The sequence below is a fragment of the Megalops cyprinoides genome, chromosome 5, assembly GCF_013368585.1.
Source record: "Megalops cyprinoides isolate fMegCyp1 chromosome 5, fMegCyp1.pri, whole genome shotgun sequence".
In the NCBI taxonomy this organism is placed as follows: domain Eukaryota; kingdom Metazoa; phylum Chordata; class Actinopteri; order Elopiformes; family Megalopidae; genus Megalops; species Megalops cyprinoides.
In genome coordinates, this window is record NC_050587.1 from 20,241,911 (window position 1) to 20,266,025 (window position 24,115).

The 24,115-nt window shown below is 45.6% G+C and overlaps 1 protein-coding gene across 2 annotated transcripts in view; it reads left to right on the forward strand.

The window, feature by feature from the left end:
* Positions 1-24,115, forward strand: part of ssbp2 (single-stranded DNA binding protein 2) — an 87,078-nt gene that overhangs the window by 17,711 nt on the left and 45,252 nt on the right. For both annotated transcript variants that reach the window (XM_036528666.1, XM_036528667.1), the window contains exons 2-4: positions 12,104-12,176; positions 15,160-15,221; positions 15,626-15,710. In XM_036528666.1, the coding sequence (XP_036384559.1) occupies positions 12,104-12,176; positions 15,160-15,221; positions 15,626-15,710 (220 nt within the window). The remainder of the gene's footprint in view (positions 1-12,103; positions 12,177-15,159; positions 15,222-15,625; positions 15,711-24,115) is intronic.

Consider the following 24,115-nt stretch of genomic DNA (forward strand, 5'->3'; position numbering starts at 1 on the left):
GCGGTGTGATTTCCTTATTTGTCTCTCCCTCTCAGGAGCACACGGTGCATTATCTCCGAACATGACAAAGCCTGACGGCGCTACCTGAGCAGGGCGCCAGACAATCTATTTGTGCTCGCCCAGGTTTCGACAGACCCCCACCCCCCCCTTCCCCTGCCGTCCTCTGGAAGGGCGACAGCAGGAGATGTTTTCTGAGCCCTGAGCGGGGCTGGCCTGAAGGGAGAGGAGGAGGAGGGGGAGGAGGAGGAGGAGGAGAAGGAGGGAGGCAGGGAGGGACAACAGGGCAGGCGAATGCTCGGCTTTCCAGGGAAAAAACAATAATGGTCTTCAGAAACTGAAATGGAGAAATGGAGATTGGCTGTATGTTATCAAAGTGTGATGTTGATGTGAGACTGAATGGGCAGGATAATACAAAGTGAGCTGTGGGGCTAAAACCGATACAGAAGATAGAACTGTGTACAGTGTGTGTGTGTGTGTGTGTGTGTGTGTGTGTGTGTGTGTGTGTGTGTGTGCTTGTGTACAGGTGTGTGTTTGTGTGTATTTCAGGATTAAATTAATGGTGGCATGAACGCTATATGCATCATTCCAAAATGACATTCTTATTTGCACTCACCTCCACCTTTCACCAAATCTTTAATTGTCAGTGGAAGCTGTGCAGGTGTGGTGAGATCAGGCGTGTCTTACCTGCCTGCCCGTAAGGACATGCTCCTGTGAGTCTGATGGCCTTGGCGTGTCCACGGGCAGAGGTTTCAGAAAGGAAAATGAAAGGGAAGATCCTCTGTGTTTTCTTTCTTCCCAGGCCCTCTAATCATGCTCTTCGTCTCCCATCCTAACCTACATCGCCCAGCGCAGTCCCTCAGTCATGAAATATTTATCCTCCTTTCCTGTCTCTCCCTTTTATTTCTGGTAAACAGAATAAGGAATGCGATGCAGGCCTAAGTCAGGGCCTGCAAATGCTGACTCTGATTGGTAGGAGACTCCCTTAGATGGGCCAAAGTTGACTTCAACACGTGGCTAACGCCGCAGTCGATATGTTTGCCTGGGCTGCGTCATGCTTTTCAAGTGCTCCATTAAGACAACACTGTTATCTAATGAAAAGGGGAAAAATACTGATTGCACAAAACCACACTCTATTTGATGTGTTTAATAATCTTGCTTTGGCAAGAGTGGTTGTTTGCATGTTCTCACTCTCAGGATTGAGCTTATTTGCGAGCGTTTTCTCCAACTCCCGCCTATCTATTTAGCTGTACCCCATCACCTTTGTTTTTCTCCGTGGAAAACAAAGTGTTTGCTTGAAGGGGGAAGGGTCAGACCAGCCAATGACTCAGTGCGAGGTTGTCGTTTTCTCCTTTCTCAGGGGTGAAGCTAAAGGTGAGAGTGAAGCACCATCTTAACGTGCTGCGAAATAGTGCTCCAGACTCCGCTCTTCTCTCGAAGCAGTCCTGTGGCGAGGCAGAAAGAGCCACCAGAGTGTGTGCAGGCAACAGTGACCATAGAGCTTGGGTACAGACCCACTGGCCTTAAACTGGTCTGAGCATTTGTGGAGTTTGTCCCCCCCGCCCACCCCCGGTGTTTCTCTTCTCCGCAGCGTCCACGGCTCAACTATTGCTAGCTCTCCCGCTTTAGAGGCAGGCCTGCAAACGCCGCGGAAGCCTGCGGCACCTGTTCACCCATCCTCGCTGTGGGCCGGACGTGTTGAGTAGGGATCCCGCGCTGGTGGAAAGGATGAGTGGGGGGGACGACTTGTGGGGGAGGTGTTACACAGACTGCTGACAACCTAACTGCTGATAACAAGCAGTTGCTGCCTTTCAATCAGGATGGGGGGAGCGAAAAGGGGAATCCAGGATTATACCGTAATGAAGATGTGCGTCTGGAAAAAAAAGTTTCACGGTGATGACATTAGCTTGACATAAGTGACATAACTCTGTTGTCATATGCCAGACTACAAGGGCTCGGTGTCATGCCAAGCATATCCTCTTGCTTGTGTCACTGTTCCTACATGAGGCATGTTAGAAAAGCCTTGAGGTTCTTAAACTGCTCTGTGAAATAATGGTGTCACACACATTCGCCTGTGCATGTCAAGTATGTGTTTAATGTGAAAAGCTCGTGGCACGCTATGCTTACATTCAAGTAGGGCTGCAACTAACGACTATTTTGATAGTCGAATAATCTATGGATTATTGAAACAAATAATCGACTAATCGGATTATGAATCGCACAATTACTCAGTTGTTCTTATTTATCTATCGGCTTTTAAATTTAGCTTGAGGTTGTTTTAGGCATATATGCTAACTAACAATAAAAACAATGACGATGAGAACTTCATTCAAAAATACGTCTTTTAATGAATGGTTACTAGGACTAATTCAGTGAGGGCAGTTGCTTGCTGGGGAGTACAAGTCTGCTTCCTTTGAAGAAAGCCATCCATGGTAGCATTACGAGGTCCAAAAAACCCATAGCTCGTTCGAATTAATTCGAATGCAACCCACATTGGGCACGCACGAGTAGACATGAGTTGTAGAAATCTTTCGCCATTTAGAAAGTAAAAAATTCTGTGGTGTTCTCTAAACTTGTAAATAAGTTATGTGCGAAAGGACTGAGAGTGAAATGCTGCCACACTTTTGAGGTCTTTGGTTGCGAAGGTGTTGCCATCTCTATTGTTCACTCCAATCAATGTCTGAGCATTCTGAGTCAGCACGAAAAACACACGTGATGACGTCACTAACCAACTAATCGACAATTAAATTAGTTGGCAACTAATTCTGGTCATCGATTTTAGTTGATTATGCCGATTATTCGTTGCACCCCTACATTCAAGTTACATTATGTGGTTATGATTTATTTATAGGGTAACTGAAGTGGTCACCTACGCATTAGACATTAGGTTAGTGTATGGTCAATGACTGAGAGGGAAGAAGTATAAATGGCAGTTTTGACAGTAATCCATTTAACACTGGCTCATTATGTGTCATTAAAGATGGGTAGTTTTGCATGAAAAGCGTTGACAGCAGAGATTAGGTAAGTAATAGGTATATATATAATATATATATATATATATATATATGGAGTATTAGTATACGTGTGTGTGTGTATGTGTGTAATAGAACTAATTAAGAAAGTTCAGAATGAACTTTGAAGTGTATGTGTCTGTGCACACACACACACACACACACACCCAGAATGTAGCCCATGCCAAGCTGTGGCAGATATTAAGGGAAATGGGTTTTTGAAGTTGATGGAGATGAAGACTAATGCACTGCAAGCCCCTGAAAGTATTTACTTCACCCGTTCTTTCGGCCTGCCTGCGGTTTGGACTTTTATCTCGGGGAAGATCCCGGAATTATTCCAAAGGCAGCCTACTTCAACCCCCCCTCCACACACACACCCCCACACCCCGCCCCCCCCAATCCCCACGTGAGTTCTGTGGGTTTGGGTTGATTTGTGGAATTGAGGACACAGTAGGGGGCACTCCGCCGGCTGCTGTCTCTCTGTCACATCCATCACCGTCAGAATACCAAAGTTTCCACACCTCAGGGGTATTAATTGTTGCGCTAACCCCCCCCCCCCCCCCCCCCCCAAACTACCCTCCCTTTCCCTACATCCACCCCCACGATCCCTCCTGTCGCCATACCCTTTCATCTCAGGATACTTAAGGACTCTCACGTCATCATAACGTTGTGTACTTTTATTCCGTTTGTTTTGTGTCTCTCCTTGTCTTATATCACACCCCAGTTGTTTAGCATGTACAGTAGGCACTGTCCTTAGTACCACAGCAGACACATTAAATAGTGAATGTCTGTTTGTGCGGCCCTGTCTTGTATGTACTGTTACATACAGATACTTCCTTGTTCATCAGTATGTAACAGTACATTCAAGTGTAGCAGCCTCTCAGCTCAGACATGTGAAATAGTGCAGCCACTTACCCCTGGACTCGGTCAACACACGCTCTTAACTTTGGCTCACAATGAAATGCAAGTGCTGGAAGGATAAAATGTTTATTGAGTCTAGTGGTCCGTCCTTGGAACAAGCACAATTGGAACTGGCAGATGTGCTGCTCATTAGATTTGGGTTGTGCTCAATGGTTTTTTAAAGTTGAAAATTCTCCATCTCTCTCTCTCTCATTATAAAAATACGTTATTTTTTAAACTGTTCTGTTTCGCTTGCTTTTTTTGGGCCACGCTTTGTTGCGGGCTTGTTGCTCAGTGTAGCCGCTAGTTTTGGCAAAGGCTAATCAATGTGGCTGCTTTATCTTCATGGTTCGTTTCAAATTGCTTAAAGGCACACCGTCTCAAGAAGAGACTTTTCAGGTAACTTTCAAGGCTCTTAAGCCTTTTATAACTTACAGTGAATAAGCCTGTTTATTGAAGCATTACAAGCTGAATGCTTTTGTTGCACGTTTTATAGTAGTACTTTAAATTCTGAACAGAAGTAAATTCTCCATTGGTCATTACGTTTAAAGTCTTTCTGCGGTAGACCTCATAGGTCCGCAAATGGAACTGACCTTTGGAACATATTGTTGCTTTCGCGTTTTTGACAGAGATCCATGTAATTTAATTTGACCTCTTTAATTTGATCCTGCACCAGCTGAAAATTGTCCTTTATTTGAAAAGAAAGTTGGTTTCAGAGTTGTTTTAAAGCTAATTAACTAGGCTGTTACATCATCCTGTAATTTTTACTGAAAAACTGGAAAATTAAAAGTCACTGGGGTGACTTCTTGACCTTTGACCTCAATTAGCTCAAAGTCTGCTTTTTCAGATTCAGATACTGTAAGTTAGCACCTAAAGTGGTGGTGTAAATAAATCTCAACTGCTTTATGTAATACAACTTCCGTTAGATCAATGTAAACTATAGAGAGACTTGGCAGTCTTGTCGTCCCTCTTAATAAAATGATGTTCGATAAGTGATCGATCTCAAACTGATATTTTTCAAAAGGCTGATAACTGAGTTGCAAAATTCTGGCCATAACCAGAACTCCCACATGTCTTTAAAACCCACTGGGTTGAAGTAAAGACCAAGCCCTGCCTGACTCGTAGAAATGTGTGCTGTTGATTTGATGCATTAAAGAATGCAGTAAAACACTGAATTTCTTCACTCGTTGATCCAGCCAATCAAAATGAACACACCTACACCCTTAAGTAATTAGTGGTTGTCTAAAAGCCTCAGACTGCAGTGTTCCAAATATTGAGAACTGCCAAGATCAGACTTAGTGAGCGATCGTATCTGTGTTGTCTGAGAAAGGTGGTGAAGAATCACAAAAATATGCTTGGGTCTTTAGTCAGTCATAATTGGTCAAATTAGCAATGACAAGATTTTTTCAAGATTGACTGAGCATGCACCTTTACCCTTGATACACAGTCAGTTATATGTGGAACATGTATAACTGGGATAACAGTCAAAATGGAAGTGTAGAAGTAGTATGGAAGTAGTATTTTGTAAAGGTGTTCCATTGAATTTACTGAAGACAGTTTCATATTCATATAATTCATCTGGAAAGCAGGCTTTACTTTTTGACTAAAACATTTATACCAATTGAGCATCTATAGTGAAAGATAAAGGTCTATAGACATGATTTGTGGATATTATGTGTAATTATATCAGAATGAGCAATAAAATGCAATCAAAATGTTCTACAATCAATTATGTAAAGCAGTCAGGTACTTTCAGATGTTTGGTTTCATGTTGCTGAATAGGCAATATAGCTACCTTACTCTCTGCCTGTTTAGGATGCATCTGTTAGCATGCTGTACATGTGATTATATTATATATATATATATATATATATATATATATGTGGTACTTCCAAAATTTATTATTATTTTTGGTTTTCTTTGTATGTGTCCTTATGACTTTTACCAGGTGACATGCTGTTTACATTTTGTGTTATAAATGTTATAAACTGCATTTCTTTAATAATGTGTAACTGCTTCAGTAAACGCACATAATTCAGTAAACTCAGTAAAAATTCTGTGCATGTAGACTGTGAATGCTTTGAACCTACATGTTTAGAGGTGCTCCTTTTACCTAGGTAGCCTGAATCTGGCCCTCTGTGGTTTGCTGTGTCTGCACATACTGTAAGTCTAGACTGGAATGTATCCAGCTGATTTATTTCAGCTGCAGTCTTGCACAATTCACCACTGAGCAGGTAATTGCTATCCCTCATGGGTGTGGACAGAAGTCTGGAGGAGCAGAGGGGGCGCAGACAATGGGGGAATTATGCTTAAATTAGCATAAAAAGAAGAAATGCTTCTCCATGACCTGACCTGAGTGTGACTTCAGGGAGAGATATCCTCATTTACTACAGGGTGCACCTTGGATGAAACGGTTTCTCCACCATGTCCGTCGAGGTTTTCAGCCTAATGTCAGCCTCTGAAAACAACGCCCACCCTGGCTTGGTCCGGAGGGTGTCTCTCCACCCACAGCTGCCCTTAAAGCAGACCTCCCTTTGAAAGTATCCCAGACTTTGAAGACAATCACGAAATGATGCTTTGAAATCAGTGCTTGACACACATAGGCCCCGGTCCTGAAAATCACAGCCGTTCCTGACCGGAGTGCAGTAATGGAATACACAGAGGGAAGGTTATGCATTGCAATACACTGCACACCCTCCGCTCAGTCATCACATGCCTTTTGACAGCGACCACGGAGGGCTTATATCAGTGCATTTCAGCTGCTGTGACACAGCACATCTGGACCAGAAATTCAGCTAAATTAATAGCAGCACACAGCTACACCCAGTAAGCATGTGGGTGTTGGATTTATCATAGGAATGCTGTTCTGTGTACGTACTTTTTGTTATTGTTGTTATTATTACTACTGTTATTAACTTAGTAGATGCTTACATTTTCCCATATTATTTACTTATATAGTTGGGTAGTTACTAAAGCAACTCAGGCACCATAAACCTTGCTCAGGTGTACAATGCCTTACAACACCCACAATACTCAATAGTTGCTCAGGGTGCAAACCCTGATGACTGTCCTTGTAACTTTCTGGATAAGAGGCTCAGCTGCATAACCTCTGTGCTATGTTGCCCTCCCTCGAAGGAGGTGGCGTGAAGTCGCCAGACCGTCCAGTCAGTGTGCGGAACGCTTCCCAGCTCCGCAGGCTGGGGTGGGGGTGGGGGTGCGCCGTTAGGGAGTTCTGCACGCAGGGAGTCTTTTAGAGTTCAGCAGTCCCAAGGGAGCAGCATACTTCAGGGGAACGCTCCTCAGCCATCCCATCACATTAGACACAGTGGGGCGGCCAGGGTCAAAACGGGTGACGCCTTGAGACTGCAAAGGCTGCTGGTATTGGGCACATGCCTGAATCGAGGATTCTCCAGTTCGAACAAGATGAAGTCTAGATCTGCAGACGGCTCACATTTAAAATTCTGTCGTTGAACAGTGATGAGTGGAAGGAAGGTGCCATCAACTGAAGTCAGCACAGTGGTCCATGTCAAAGATAATAATCATCCCACTCTCCTGTTCACTGTTCATCTGATGGTACTTTTAACAGTCATTCTGAAGGCACAGGTCTCCCCCCCTTACAGCAGTAAAGTAAGCAGGTTTGATGGTATCATTTCACTGCATGCCGGTTTCATACTCCACTTTTTAACCTTCTCTCCTGGTGGAGTTCTGATTCGAGCAGAAGTGCTTCTCTGATCAAACGTTTAGGTCACGCGACCCTGTGAAGTGGAGCACTTACTCATCAGACAAGTGGAGTTACAGCCATTGTGAATCACCAAGGTCCATTAGGCCAGGGATTTAGGCTTTAAAATTGAGAGTGTCCGCTGGTTGTACAGTCTAAGGTTAACCTGTTTTACCCTAGGCCGGCTGGTCCTTGGTAAGGCTCTCTGACCCTCGGTAAGGCAATCTCTTCGCTCTCCCCCCCACACTCCCTCGCTAATGGACATTTGCACAGACTAATGGGCTAATGCTTGTCTCGTCCGCGCTGGGATAAAGCTGCTCCTGATTAGCACTGAACTGTCCTCTCTGAGAATTGGGTCTCTTTTACGAGGTCTTTCCAGGTGTCCGTTACACGGGTCATGGGTTCCGTTTTTCTGAGGCTGATCAAAGCGTTAGGCTTACTGCTCATTACAGTTAGGTGTATTTCCCTGTAGGCTACTCACTCTGTTAGGAGGAAGGGCCTGCAAGGATATGCAAGAGAAACGGTTGTGGAGCACAAAAAACAGTAAACAGTAACTCCGCACTTTCAAGGTATTACATGTACAATGTGAATTCTTGACTCACTATGGCCATTGATGACCCCTTGGCACTAGTCAGGAGAGTGAGGGTGTTAACCTCTGTGTCCTGGTCAAAATCCCACACTGGCTCCCTAAATCTGTCCACCTGGTACCTGCCCTCCACCCCCTACATTTGATTGGTGTTTCCTGCCTACTTTCATTCCTCCAGTCATAAATGTTAAAAGGGAATGGCTTCTCAGTTCACCTTCCTGATTTAATAAAGCTTCAGTAAGCATCTTATTATATATAATGTCATGGCCAATTGTAATTTGAAACTCATTTACAGTAATTCCTCGCACTACAGAATGAACGTGATTTCCTTTTTCAGATTTTATAATGGAAAATGCAGCACTTTATACATACAGTATAAGCAAACACATTTGCTTCAGCATCTTATGCATTTAAATATTCATATTAAATATTGAACACATAGCGTTTCTATTTGTAAACACATTTTATTGATAACTAGATGTTATATGGCTCAGCAATGACACACAGTCATAAACGATGCACCATATTCAGCCACAGTGGTTAAGTATTGCGAATGGCAAAATGGGCAGTCTTTGTGATGTAATATAATGGAGCTTCTTTTTGACTAGATTATCTTAAATTAAGCATAGGCCTAGCTAAAGCTGTATAGACTGTTCCTAAGGAAGAACGTAACTGTTTTCTTAAAGGGCAGTATTGGGAAGGTTCTTTATGTGCTGTTATCAAGCTGTCCTTCTTCCTGTCACTCTGACATTAATTCCAAAGATTGATTACATCTTGGTTTCGCATCTTAAATTCCCTCTCTTTGGTTCCACGTAGCTGTGCAGAGTGTGATCGAAATTGTGAAGATGAGAACGCAGCATATAGGTACAAAAGCTCCAACCTGGCACCGCTCTCCTGTTCACACCCCCCCATTAGTGGGGCAGTCTAAAAGAGGTTACCACACTGTTGCCTGAGCATAAAGAGAAAAAAAAGGTGAAATTCCTAAGAATTTTCCTCAGGTTGAATCAGTGTGGATGAATGGAACGAAATAAATATGAGGGGTGGATGCTTTAGGGATTAATGTATGTTCTACCCTCGTTCCATGGCAGAACTCCAAGTCTCCAAGTCTTGTGAATGTTTGCATAATTTTCCCCAGTGTGCATACAGTAAGGTAAAGCTAGCAAAGACAGTGGGAGCTCTTAGACCTGAATTCAATCAACATTTGTCCTTAACTATTAACTACAAATGAAAGTGCTACTTTCCTCAATACAGATGTTTTTTTTGCATTCGTTTTGGTGAACTCAGGTGATCTCGTGTTTAATTGTGAGTTGGGAGTTGAGGACAGATATTGATTGATTCTAATCCTCAGCCCTCGGAGGAAGAGGACAGCAATGGAGAAGGTGGGGCCTGATACAGACATTAGACAGGGTGTGTGGACACGAAAACGGGGGTTGGCTGAGATGGGCCTGAGTGAACCATTGGAGACAAGACCGGCACTGGTAGGAAGGAAGGAACAGTAACAGACAGAGATAAAGAGGGACCCTGGGAAGTGGGGAGGCAGAGGAAATGTTTCATTCACATCAGTGCCCTGAGGTGCCAAGATCACTGCTAATGTATGTCAGTGGCTGGTCCTTCCCCTGTCATAGCTCTGGTCAGCATCAGAACACTTCAGAAGTTTATATCCTGGATTTTGTGTTCTTCTGTTGTTAGTGGGATGAACAAACCCACGGACGCATGCTTATAGTATTCCACTAGGAGTAATATAGGTGAAAAGTTTTGGGTTGGTGCATTCTGGGATGCTTAGGTGTTGGGACCAGAGGCTGAATTTTCTGGAAGCGACAGATACATGATTCAGTGGACTGCAGGGCTCCACGAGAGCAGCTCTGGATCAGAACAGATCAATATAAACAGAACGTTCTGATCCTCTGCACACTGAAAGAGGCAGACATTCCACCAATTTATTTTATTTTTATAAAGTCTAATTCTGTTGACTGAGTTACTTTATCCACCTCGAATGACTTTTTTCTGCCTGCCAAAAGGAATGTTACACTCTGACAAACATCAGGACATCTGTCACAGGCTCCCTCAAAGCCAGGGCAGAGTCCGCTCTTCCAGCAAATGCTCCGAAGGCTGAAAAATCAAAGGAAATAACGCCGGGGAATGCGCGACTACTTGAGATGTGGTTTGTCATAAAAATATTAATTTTTTAACGAGGCCTGATATTTCCATCAGTAGGAGTAGGGCCCTCCATGTCAAACCAGTTCCACCCTTTCTGAGGCCCTGTGTCGGTTTCTCCTATAGACGTCTTTGCCTCCACCCAGACAGGGACATTTGTCCAGTTCATGGTCGGTGACAGCATTAAAGATAAATCCAGACCAAACTCTCACTGAGGTGTACGGGCTCCCATGTTCATCTCTGCCTCAGCTGTGCTAAGATAAACCAAACCTAACAAAAAACCAAACAAACCCAAAAATCCTCCTCTTCAGTCTGTCATGCCTGTCCTGCAATTCCAGCTTTTGGATGCAGACTTGAGATGTTTTTCTGATGAATTTTTCACGGTGGCCAATCTGTTCTGCTGTGCGCTGTTTGTGTGTTTTTTGGGGGGGGGGTTGGGTGGGGGGGGAGGCCTGTGCGAGGGGGAAAGAGCTGAGGTTTTTCGGGAGGAAGGTCGAAGCGGGTGTCGGCAGATGTCCCGTTTCTCCTCCCGCGACTGCAGCAGATGATTCCTCTTGGCCGGTGGCCTGAAATGAACCCTGTCATCTCATCCCTGCGCTCGCTCTCTTTCTGTCTGTCTCTCTCTCTCTCTCTCTCTCTCTCTCTCTCTCTCTGCTGTTCAGTTGAAGGGGGGCCACCTGCTTTTTGAGCGTACACTGCATCATTGCTGTGCATTATCATTTGCATGGAGGAGCTAACAGCCCCTCTCCGTTTCATCCAAACCATTCAGGCACGAAAAGCTGTCTCTCTGCCTATGGATTTACACGCATTTACTTTGCGGGTCAGAACTCATTTTGGCTGTGAGTGGTTTATCACAGGGTCTGTAAAATTCTTTAAAAAGACTTTGTCTGGATAAAAGCTTGTCTGTGTTTGAGGGTGGCGCGTCTATAGATCTGACACAGGCAGTTCACAACCCTGCTCGTTTCCTCAGGGAGAAACAACTGGCTCTGACATAAGACTCTTAGCCCTACCTAACAGACAGGACTTCTTGGTGCTTCTCACTACGTACCCACAGCTTCTGAGCGTCTTGTGTTATCGGAGTCTGGAGCATTACCACCGCAGTGAGTGATTTATAGAGGATTCTGTCAACATTGTGACCAGCTGGCTTGGCAAAACCAAGGACAGAAAACGCCCGCTCAGAAGCTATCAGCTTTAAAGCCTGTATCCAGCTGTCTTTCGCACTTAGTGTTGCTGCGGTTTGGATCTGCTCAGTGATGTCTTTATAAGACTGTTAAATTTCAATGGATTTCATGTGGCTGGTGTAAAAACAGTGTCAAATGAGGGGGTTATATGTGGAAAAACCAAGCATTTGGGGTTAGGAGTTTGGCTTTATATGGGTCAGTTGAGTATATTAGCCTCAACATAGAAGATTTTGCTTCAGACTGCTAGTTCCCATATAAAGATACTATTATACTCACAAACACTGTGTGTATATAGTCCCTAACCCTTCACATGGGTCAGTTCCTGTCTGTGTGTTCCACCTTTACCTTGAATAAACCATATCCCAGGCTCTGTTTCTCAATATATTCATTTGAGATACCATGTTTTAGTGCAGTTTTAACATTTTGTTGGGGGTAGCAGTCACCCCTATGTCAGGTTATTCATATTAATTTCTTAATTCAGCATCTTGGATTAATCCACAACCATGGAACTGGACTGTGTGTTCATTGTTTCCCTCTCTCCCCCCCTTCTCCCCAGGTTAGCACTGTACGTGTATGAATATCTACTCCATGTAGGAGCTCAGAAGTCAGCACAGACCTTCCTGTCAGAGGTGAGTACAAGGCCTAGGGGGGTTTTATTTTATTTACGGCCCGGTTATTGCCCGGCCGAGAGCAGACTCAGCCCGTCGGCCTGCACTCTTGGGCCCGCCGCTAATTTGATTACACATGGACGTAATGCTGAGCAAGCAGGACACATTAGCTGCGAAGCGTCCATTAAACGGGGGAAGATTGAGAGACGGCGCATCCGAGCAGAATGAGGAAGGCGCCTCAGCGAATTTCTGCTCTCAGCCACAGTACTTACGCGCTTAATGAGCGGAGCGTGTCAACACTTAGGCCTTACTTGAACCCAGTTGTGTTTCCGAGCCCTTGTTTTAACGAGGGGGGAGCACTTGATGCATTGAGTCAGTGGAGTCACAGTGAGGGTGGATGGGCCACTTTCTTTACCTGCTGTATAGTTTATGTGGATGGGATTGCAGCAGGTGGTGAGAACGAGACGAGTGCATTCAGATGATATAAAGATCTATGAAGCTGCACATTCATCGCCCAGGGCTCTATCATTATGACTGTTTTTGGAATGAACTAGACATGGGTTTGTGAAGCTTGAAACTCTACTAATGATCTTAAGAAAATTATAGAATGGGCTGTTATTTTCTGTCAGTGTTGATTTTTACAGTGCACAAACAACTACATTTCCCAGTGAGCACTGCAAACCAGTCCCAGAATCCAGTGCGCAACAAAGAAAGGATTCCTCCAGCTTCTAACAGGTGGCCTCTCAGCAGTGTATAAAGTGTAATATTAGCTCTCAGTGCAAGTGGATCAGGAGATGAAAGGGAGACGGTCACGTTTGTCTGAATTCTGAGCGCAAACGCTGCTGTGCATTTCGAATTAAAACGGGAATAAACAGCTCCGTGCCTTTTGAACGGCGTGAATGAGAAAATTGGCTTTAAAAGACTGTTATCCGCTTGATCTCTGTTTATTGGGCCAACTTGTTTTCTGAGGTTTCACCAAAAGCTGCAGCCTGAAATGGGTGACAAGGCCATCGTCAGTTCTTTTTTTTTTTCATGATTGCTGTCATATTATAGAGGAACAGAGAGAGACTGCGGAGACATAGAGCAAGGAAGACAGGAAGAGGCAAAGAGGGTGTCCTAGAAAACAACTTGCACTTGCCACTACTGTTTTCTAAAAAAAAAAATGCCTTTGTCACCACAAAGCAATTTCAGGGAATGTGTGATAAAAGGTGATTAGAACATACATAATGTTAGCATTCAGTGCTACAAACCACAATAAGGAATGCTCACAGCCTGTGATATGTTCTACGGTTTTTAATCCGGTCACTTATTCCACTGGCTGAACCGAGAGGCGTTTGTGTCGGAATAACAGCCCAGGTGCTTTGAGCCAAGGCCCAGTGTCTGCTGGCCTCAGAACGGCGCTGCGCTTTGATCCAGATAAGGGCCGACACGCCCCCGTTATTCGCGACGGCGGAGCGTTCTCCTAGCAGGGCCGCGGAGCGCGATACGGGTTAACACGGCGACCTTTCGCGGCGGTCCCCCCGCCGGTCGACGGTGAGTCACGCTTCTCGCGAAGGCTGGCTGAGGGGAACGGGACAAAGTTCAGAAAACAGCGGGGCGGACTTGGAGCGCCGTGTTTACAGGAAAGGAGGCGGGGGGGGGGGGGGGGGTTGAGGCCGAGAGCCAAGACAATAGACACGGTCCTGAGAGCCGAAATAAACCGGCTGCGGTCCGGATGAACCGTGACACTGCGGGTGCCGTCAGAGGGGCCGGAGCAAACGACAGCGATTGAATCTGACAGCCGTGTCTGTCCAGAACCGGTGGACACAAATCTAAAAAAAAAATAAATAAATAAATAAACAAGAAGAACAGATTGTGTACAGTAATGTTTTTGTCCACAGTTGTTAAACTGGGAAGGGTTGCTGATTGAGAGAGCAGCATGACTGTGGCACCGGTGGCTTTATCAATGGGACTGCTGTTTAATTGCCATTCATTACCCAGGCTCACACAGCCATGTGGAAGCAAACAGGTGACTAATTTGGCATTAATACCACATTATATACACAGAGCAAATGGGGTAGGTCACTCCAGATAAATCAATGCGGGGAAAAAAAAGAGCAAATGTGCTTGATAGACTTCTGGAGGGCTTCCAGCTGCTTACTGTAGGCTTTCGACCCGAGTCGTCATGATTACTTTTCTAATTAGGGCTCATCAAAGCCGATTGATCTGTCGCTGTTTACTTTTTCCCCCTCACAAGTGGACACGCAATCTGTGGAGTGTTTTGCGATGCAGTGTTGATGTTATTAGCTTGAGTTGCTTGATCATGACTAGCTACATTAAAGAGTAAAAATAAAAAAAGAACTTCACGTTCTCAAATTTCATCCTGTCTTACGATATATGTTCCACTGTTACAGGGTACATATGTGGAAAAGGGAAACATAGCTCCGTTGTAGAGTGAATAATCTAGAACACCAGCCTCATTGATCTATTACAGAGTACATAATGTAGAGCAGGGAACCATAGATGTATTGCTAATTACATAATGTGAAGCAGGGAACCCTAGATCTATTACAAATGACATAATATGAAGCAGGGAAGCGTAGATCTATTGCAGAGTACATAGTATAGAACAAGTAGCCACAGATCAATTGCAGAGTGCATATGTAGAACAGGGAAGCACAGATCTGTTGCAAATTACGGTTCCCTGCTTTACATTATGTAGATCTATTGCAGAGTAGAGAATGTAGAACAAGTAACTGTAGATCTATTGCAGGATGCATATGTAAAACAGGGAGCTCATTGATTTATTCCTAGCAACGTTGTCTGCAGTGTTTTCTGTATTTGAGGATGGCACCTACATTGGTACAGCGCTGCCAAAACATGAGATTATAAGGGCCGGGTTGCCGCGGGTTATGCTTAACTCTCCCCAGGCACTCCTGTCAGACACTTCGTCTTATTTCCTGAAGGTACACATTTTGCCGACTCCGTATCCTCCGCTCACCCCGTTCTCTTCTTTTCCTCCAAGATCCGATGGGAGAAGAACATCACGTTAGGAGAACCTCCGGGGTTCCTGCATTCCTGGTGGTGGTAAGTACTGTTGGTCGGCCGGGTTTTATCTGAGCAGGAATCCAGTTGCCGCCTTTGTTCATTTCACCACACTTCTGTGCAGTTCTCTCACCATGCAACTCGGCTGCAAAGAAAATATACGCAGGAGGGAGCTGAAATGTAGTCAGATACACTGCATACCACCTTTCTGTGCAAAGTTACCGCATGAGTGTGGTTGAAACAGGCTTGGAAGTGATTGACTCTCGATGCAAAATCCCCCGGCTTAGTTCGTCACGAATGATGATGCATTTACGCGCTGCAAGGTCTCTCTGTGATGACAACTCAAGCAGTCTGCCTTCACTGCGACCCCATGGTGTCCTGTTTCTTTGCCTGAAGTGGAGAAGGTGCACAGTGCCTGCGTTCACTTATCCGCCTGTGTGTTGCAGTGTATTCTGGGATCTGTACTGCGCGGCGCCCGAGAGGAGAGAGACATGCGAGCACTCCAGCGAAGCGAAGGCCTTCCACGACTATGTGAGTAAGCTCCTGCCACATGCCATGGGGCGATCTCCTGTGGACCGGCAAAACTCTGCTTGCTTTTTTTTTTTTTTTTTTTTTTTTCCCCTGTTTTGTCATTTCGGTTCAGTGTGGAAGCTTTGGGTTGGCTTTTCTCCTGAAAAAGCATAACGAGTTGCAGAACTGCGTGTTGTGTGGTTGGTGCAGTGAATTATGGAGCTCAGTGTTGGGTTGGGCTGGTGCAGGCAATTGCAGAGCTGGCTTTCTTACTTGCTGACTGATTCTCTGAGTGAGCAGCTATCACGATAACATTGTTTCGCCACTAGAAGGCAAAAATGGCATCACGGCAGTCGTGGCTGTTTTACAGTCCCCTAGTTATGTTATTTGTCAGTTCTTCAAAACATGCCAACGCATCTTATCCCAGTTTTTGGTTGTATAGTGTATCAGTGCGGGGGTTCCTGTTAGCTCTGCTGCCACAGAAGGTAGGTTCTCTGGATGCTCTGTTAACACTGGTGAGGAGCGTAAGCTTGTGGCTAAAGCCATACTGTGACGAGTTGTAACTTAGCAGGTGTTGGTGTCCAAAGCCAGAGTAAGCCAAAAGGCTATATGCTGTTGTTGAACTGAGCTGTGTTTTGATAAGTTCCTCGGAACTTGCAACGGAGATGTTTTCTGGTGAGTCATGTTGCGGTAAATGCTCTCATCTGACATTGTCCTCTGATTGGTTAAATTGAGGATGATGGCAATAGAGAGGAATATCATTCCAGCAGAATTTCAAAACATTGAAAAAAGCCGCTGTGGAGCTGCAGTCTTGTGGCGACACCCCTTAGAGCCATTTCCCCTCTAGCTAAGTGCAACCGTCATGCTAGCCGGGGTATTGGAACGTGGAGTGCTGGGGTCGGATGGTAGAAGTGCTGACCAAAAAGAAGCCGGTGCCACCCTTGCTGGAGCTTGCCTGAAAGCAAGGAAGGAAGTGGGTGGTGATTTCCCTGGTACCTTTGGCAGTTCGGCAGGAATGCACCGACGATGCTCAATCTGCGACACGCCGCTGTCTGTGCAGCTCTGTGTTGTTTGTGTCTGGGCACCTGGGAAGGTCCAACTTCAGTCTAAATGAGCCCTGTCGGCATGACCATATAAACACATTAACAAAGAACTGGAATTATATGAACCACAGCACTGCGGTCAACCATAACTAAAGGATAAATACATTTATTTAAAAAAGTGAACTGAAGAAGAACAAGAAGCAAGCCTTTCCCTTTCTGTCTGCAAATGGAAACCTGTGGTGACCAAACTTCTACTCATTTTCCCTCAGAGTCTCTTCATTGCCCACATTGGAAGTAGTGCATATAATAGCAAATGCATTTATCTGTCACTAACAGAACTAATGTATTGGATGGAGTGTACATGTCAGGCAGAATCCCTGCTTTTTTCCACCAGAGTGTTACTGGCAATGTCTGAGTAGACTCATGGACAAATGTAATTAAAAATGTAAAGCAGGCTGTTTTGAAATTCAGTCATAGTTCCACTGGTATTTGCTCTATTGAAACAGATGAGGAGGCAGTCATGGTTTGTACACAAAGCAATAAAGTAATAAACAAATGCACTCAACAGAAAGGAAAATTATGAAATGTTAAGCTTTATCTATGTGTAATGGAACAATTGTTAATGAATAAATGAACAGTCAGCTGTTGCTTGCTGTGAAACATTTCGATGACCTTTCTGCTTGTTAGAATAAGTATTTTAGTTTTTATTAAACATGTTGCTTCCTGGCAACGGCCTATTGATTGGCATGAAGACTGCACATGTGAGAAACCCACACTTGTATGTTAGCATTGCAATGGTAATACTTTCCCACAGGGCACAGGCAAGCTCAAAACTGGGAAGAAATATCTCGCCAGCGCTAAAATTTTTGTTGTGAGAGTGATGTTGGCTCATCTCTGCCTTCCTCCTTCCGACTCATTCCAGAGGATCATGGGTATTTTGCTGTTGACTCAGTACCTGAGTTTGGGGTGGGACAGCTTCCAGGACCAAGGGCAATGATGCCATTGATATTACTCTCCCTCTCTCTCCGTCTCTCTCTCTCTCTCTCTCTCTTTCTCTCCCCCCCCCCCCCTTGTTTGTCTTTGTGTCTCTGTGAGGAAAGGTAAAACAGCTGCCGGGGCGAACGCAGTTGATGAATGAACTCGAACACCGTGTGCTGGAAACTCTCAGTGCTTTAACATGTTGCTCACAAGCGTTTGCAATGCTAAGTGACGAATTTTACTAAGGGACAGACAACGAGATGTTATGAGAAGACATTTGCGTATTCATTTATGAAAAGTATTTTGTATATAGGTCATTCTAAACATGCACATTTTTAATTGGATACCAAAAAACAGCGTGGGTGAAGTGCTGGGTGCAGTTTTTTTTTTTTTTGTATTGATAGCTGTCAGTAGGTTTAAGGACTACACAAGTTTAAGAACTTAATGACATGAGAACATGGTGAAGTATAATGATGAAAACAGGCCATGCAACCCATCTAGGGCTCATGATTTTACCCAAAATTCAGAGAGAATCTACCACCATGCCCAGTTCTGTCTTGGGTCCCAAGGTCTCTGACTCCACTACGATTCCTGGCAACCTATTCCGAGCATTTTTAACTGTGTGGCGAAGCGCTTCCCAGCGTCAGTGTGAAATTTACTATAGAAGAAGAGATTCGGCATTGTGACGTGATGGAAGGGAGGGGGGCGGGGATTACTGCCGGTAACCGCGGTGAACAGGAACTGCTGATTGAGGGCCAGAGAGCTCCTTCTCCTCACAAGGGCCACACGGTTTGGCCCTGAGCTCGTCTTTATTTTTTTTTTTTCCTCTATTGCCAATTAGCTGCATTTCCTTGGAGTGCTGTTGGAGAGCAGCAGAATGGGCCTAATTATAGATTAAAGGCGCAAATTAGAACTTTTCAGTCCCAGAGATCAGCTGTGGTGTATAGTTAAGATCCGCAAAGCCTACAGTGCAGAGGAAGAGATGATGAATTATACAGTGCAGCGATTACAGTAAATAAATGCACTGGATTTTAAACGCCACCAGTCCGCTATAGCGAGATAATGGGTCACCGCTGGGAAATCCCTTGCTTTCCTTGCGATCCTAAGAAAAAGAGAAAATGGAAATTGGGAAGCATAGACTCACCAGCTGAAAAGTCAGCGTAGTGGTGCCACACAATGGTTGGGGTGTAAGTACAACAGTGGCCACGCATCTGTGATTCTGCCGTTCGTCTGCTCATCCATCTTTGCTAAGAGCAAAGACAGAGCCGAAAGCATTTGTTCTATGCAGATTTATGCTAATGACATATGATCTGCTTCGCGATTACCGAGGCTGAAGTTTGTTGATTCGGAGTGCGGGGGGAGAGGCGACAGCGCCAGCCATTGGTGTTTGTTTTAGGTTGTGCAGCGTCAGAATTGCGGAAAATTCATCTACAACCCAAACATACAAATGAACTGGTAGTTAGGAAGCATTTTGCCAAGTAATTGCATCTGCCAGCTTCACTACAGCGGTATTACATCTGCAGAAACGTGGAGCAAAGCAAAGAATAATCTCTAACCTGTCTGCTCATGGCATTAATCTGATTGAGGATGTTTAAACCGCGCTGTAACTCCTTTATGTTTGACCCAGAGTGGCTCTGCTCAGTTCTGTCTGGTTGGTTCTCCTGGGTGCACGGGGTCCAGACGGTGCTCCACGTGTGCACCTTTCAGGCAGACCAGAGACTGGCAGTGAGGAACACAGCACACTTCACACACACACACACACACACACACACAGGAACAGATGATCATGTCCTCAGACAAGGTCACACCACGGCGCATCATGTCCACAGTGCAAAATGCTAACAAGGAGCTACTGTGTGCCCTCCACACTCTTCCACCTGTCTCCTTTCTCTCCCTCTCTCTCTGTCCCTCTCTCTCTGTCTTTCCCCCTCTCTGTCTCTCTCACTCTGTTTTCATCCCTCTGTCTTTCTCCCTCTTTCTCCTTCGGTCTCTCTCTGTCTCGCTCTCTCTCTCTCTCTCTGTCTCTCTCCCCCTCTTCCCCCTCCATCTCTCTCTCTCTCTCTCTCTCTCTCTCTCTCACACACACACACTTTTTCTTCCTGTGCATCTCTCTCTCTCTATCTTGTTTTCTCTCCCTCCCTCTGTGCTACAGGACCCAGGCTTCCTGGCTACTGCTTTCCTGGCCCAGGACTCTGCCCCATGTTACCTACAGACTCATTTAAGCTCATAACAAACGTCCTGTTGCATAATTCTTTTCTGCTTATGCCACCTGTAATGCAAAATACACAGAGACCAAGAAGGGGAGCTTGTATATACCGCAAGCTCATGTTACAAGCGTGTGTATCTGTTTACATGTTTACATGGTAATGATTTTAAATAATCCTCAGACAATAACTTAAGAAGTGGAGTAAAAATGGCATATCTATGAGATTAATGGAAAATGCATCAGTGATGAACCTGTACATTCACTCTAGCCCTGTTCTGCAGTACTGCTGAGCTTGCTTGGCATTAAATAACACCTCTTAATGCCTCCTTAACTCCTCACCACTTGTTCTGTGTGTGTTAATTAATCTTCACTAGTGCAGTTAAAGGTAAAGTGACTGTGCTCAGTATGAGGTCAATATTGTAATGAGTGAATGAGTCCTAGCTGGATCATTGCCCTTTTCTCTCCCAGCCCAACATTAGCTTCCCAGTACAACTGCTTATATCCCCCAGCCCAATGTTAGCTGCCCAGTGACTCCTCAGTATGCTAACTGTCTTCCCCAAACCCAGCCTTAGCTCCCCAGTATGTTGCCTGTCTCCCCCAAGCCAATGTTAGCTCCCCAGAACGTTGCCTGTCTCCTCCAAGCCAATGTTAGCTGCCCAGTGGTTCCCAAGTACGCTGCCTGTTTCTCACACCCAAGCCCAAAGTTAGCTCCCCAGTACACTGCCTGTTTCCCCCAGGCCAGTGTTAGCTCCCAGATTGCTGCCCGTACTACAGTATGCTGTCCCACACACCATGTGTTACCATGCTGGGGTCAGTTGCCAGCCCCACCCCTTTGCGAAGAGCTACATGCCACACCAGGGTCTGTGCCCCCCTGATAAAACCCCTGCCAACGCTGTGTTCGCCGATACCAGGGAGTGGAGACTGGCTGAGACAAGCGTCGCAGACCCACCCCCCCATCTGTCTTAGTAACGGAACGGAGCCACAGCCAAGGCACTTTATGGTTTGTGTTAATGATTGTGTATCAATGGGCCCTTGTTCACCCCAAATATTAGTCTTTTGTGCACTTTCCAGAAGGTTCTGTGGATTCTTCCATGCAGGAAATGGATTGTTTTTTGTTTTTTTTTTTATTAAGAACACAAGGTAGACTTTCTTTGTGAGTTTTGTCAGGGAGAACCTGGCTTTCTTTTTATTTATTTATTCATTTTACTTGTTCACTTCATTTATTGGAACATCGCTCTGTTTCCATTTTGTGTTGGTGACATCCAGTTATTTTTATCCTGGCTTCTTGGTTTGGAGAAGGAAGAAAAGGGGTAAACACTAAAACAAATGAAAAAGATGAACATTGTCACTCAGGTTGTTTCCAGTGTCTTATCTGCTGAAGGCGAGTCAATACAAGGAAGCTTTTGAAGTTCAGTGCTGTGTCACCCTCATAGCAAGACACCTGAAGGATTCACAGTGATACTGTGCTTCCCAAGGCCCCCCATTTGCCATCACCTCCGAATCGCCTCTTGTTTCTCAATGACAAGGCATGAGGAGAGGAAAACGAACAGGTTCAGGAAAGGTTAAGCTGGCGTGCGCTCGATGTCTCTTGATAATAGACTGTGTGTGGCTGTTATTTGGGGACACAGTATGTTGGAATGTGTGTCCTGCTACCTGCTTGTCACAGCATGGAAGAGGGGGCACCGAGTACTGAAATGGGGGCAGTGTGTTAATGCGTGTGTGTGTTGGGGACTCTTCTTTGGGCGGGAGTGACAGAGCTGTGGTCAAAGCCTCTACCTGTCAAAGGCTTACAATGAGGGTAAGCGATACGTGTCACTGCAAATCACTCAGAAGCGCTCAGAGATCGATATCCCGCATTTCCTGGCTTCACACCGCGCATCACGCTGGGACTAAGTGGTAACAGTAACGGATTTACTCCACAGAGATGGGTTTACTTGTGACTCAGATCACACCTAAGGGGTCTGAGAGGGCCTCTTTTTTTATTAGATGGCCGTCCGGGACCGCATTTTTGGGAGGATTTACTCGTGCCCTCATCCTTTTTGCAGTCACGCGCTCTGCACCTCGCCAGCTCTCCTCAGCAGTGTGAAAACAAAAAAACCGGATTTGCAAGCGGGAGGTTGCAGGTTTGACTTCTAGATGAGGCAGTGTCACTGCACACCCAGGCTGAATTGTGTCAGCGCACAACCAGCTGTGTCAATGGACAATCTCAGAACCGTGAGCCATAGAAGTCACTGAACAGGGGTGTCCACAAAGCAAATATATACAACGGGAATGAGAATGTGTCCAAACTGTGTTGCATGCAGAGGTGCATTACCGTGAGAAGCAGGGCCATTGCTTCTTTACACAGACTGGAAATCAGTTATTGCTGTTCTGATGTTATAATTTCTTTTTCAGCTGTTTACTCAGTGGTATGAATAAATATATTGTTTAAACACTGTATAAAAGAGATGTACATGTGCATACATACATTGTCTCACTGTATATGTTAGCGTCGTACCTAGACATCATTCGTGTTTGCGAATCAGCAGAGATTAAAAACGCAGTACCTGGCTGTTTCTGTGATACTGTCACTAGGTGATCTGATCTCTCTTTGTCATTGTGTCGTCGCTCCTCTTTTTTTTTCCATTCCATTTCATGTTTTATCTGTGATCGTTTACATCGCCTCTCTGCGACACGCGCTGTGAAGCGCCGTGTGACAATGCCTTTGTTAAGAGGGCCGTATTAAGTCAAATTCGATTGATTGCGGGCCCCCCCCCTCGCTCCCCCACCCCCCCTTTAAGCCAGACACGTCCCCATGCGTTTTACACAGGGGGCAGAACAAAGAGTTCAGCACAAACACGAGCAAATTAAACACGAAAATTGGAAAGAGCGGCGGCATGAAATAGCTTGTTATTCCAATGAAGGCAATTCAGGGATGCTCATCCCAGTGGGGGGGAGAAAAGCGGAGGCATTGAGCATGTACTCCTGCCTGGGAAATCTTTCTGAGGTGCACAGGCAAGGCCCTTGCCTGTCTTCAGGATCATCCTACAAAAGGACAGAGCCCATTTCCCCAGACTGAACCAACCCCAGGCGCCTATCTCTGTCTAACAGGAGAACGGCTGGGATCACCGGGCTTCCCGGTGGCGTTGTCTCCTCACTGCACGTCTTAACTTGCTCAGGTTGTGTCCAAAGCATCGGCATGTCGCTGGGAATTGTCTGGGAATGGAAGACATTGTATCCGTTCCAGCAAAGGTCCCCTTCTCTGCATCAGAGTTTTTTCGTTCTTTTCTGGCAAGTTTGTTAACCCCAGGGGGAAAGGGAGAGAGGAGGAAAGCACCACTTCTAATGCCCTCGAAGCTTTGACATTGCCCCTGTTAACAACCGCACACAGTCATCAGCCAATCCCCTTTCCACCTAGTTTTTGGGAATAGGAACAGGAATGGGAACCCAACAGTTATTTTTGAGTTTTGTCACGTCATGTTTGCTGGAACAATGTTCTCCCTTTTGTCATTTGCTTAATTTTCTTTTTCAGACATCTCGTTTTGCAGCTGAGTTCCACGAACGTTATAACTCGAAGACGTGGCCAGACTGTAAGAATGGGAGTTTGCTGCACTGGCCTCACTCCAGGGGACTGGTGGTCCAGGCCCAAATGCGCAATGTCAGGCGAAGGACTCCGGGTCCCGGCGCCGACAGCTGCTGGCATAGATTGCGAAAAAAAGCCACCACCGTTAGAAACACTTAAAACGTAATGTGGGCTTCAGTGGGGATCAAAGTCTGCGACGGGCCCGGACGTCCCAGCGCCCTGATCCAGTATTTTCTCTGTGGATTAAGCTCGGCGCGGACGATCAGCGGCCGACAGTATTCGAGGGGATTTCTTTGTAGCGGGCTTTGGTGGGGTGGGGGGGGGGGGGGGGAGAGATCGGCGAGCGCTAAGCCTTCAGCTTAAGCCCCACGTTTTCCCCCCTCCCTCTTTTCCTTGACACCTCGGTTTGGGACACACACGGCTCAAGGAGAAAACTATCTTGTTTTTTTTTTTTCCCCTTGCGTTTTTTTTTTCTGTTCGGTATCTCGGGTCAGCACCGGTAAGCGGTTCCTGACCGCTGAGCCGTCGCTAATCTCAAAGCTAAAGACCAGCCGGCAGTCCCCCCACCCGCTGTGCGCTGAGGCTCTGCAGGAACAGGCTTGACACCTGGAGGCCCTGCGCGGCACAAAGTACTGCC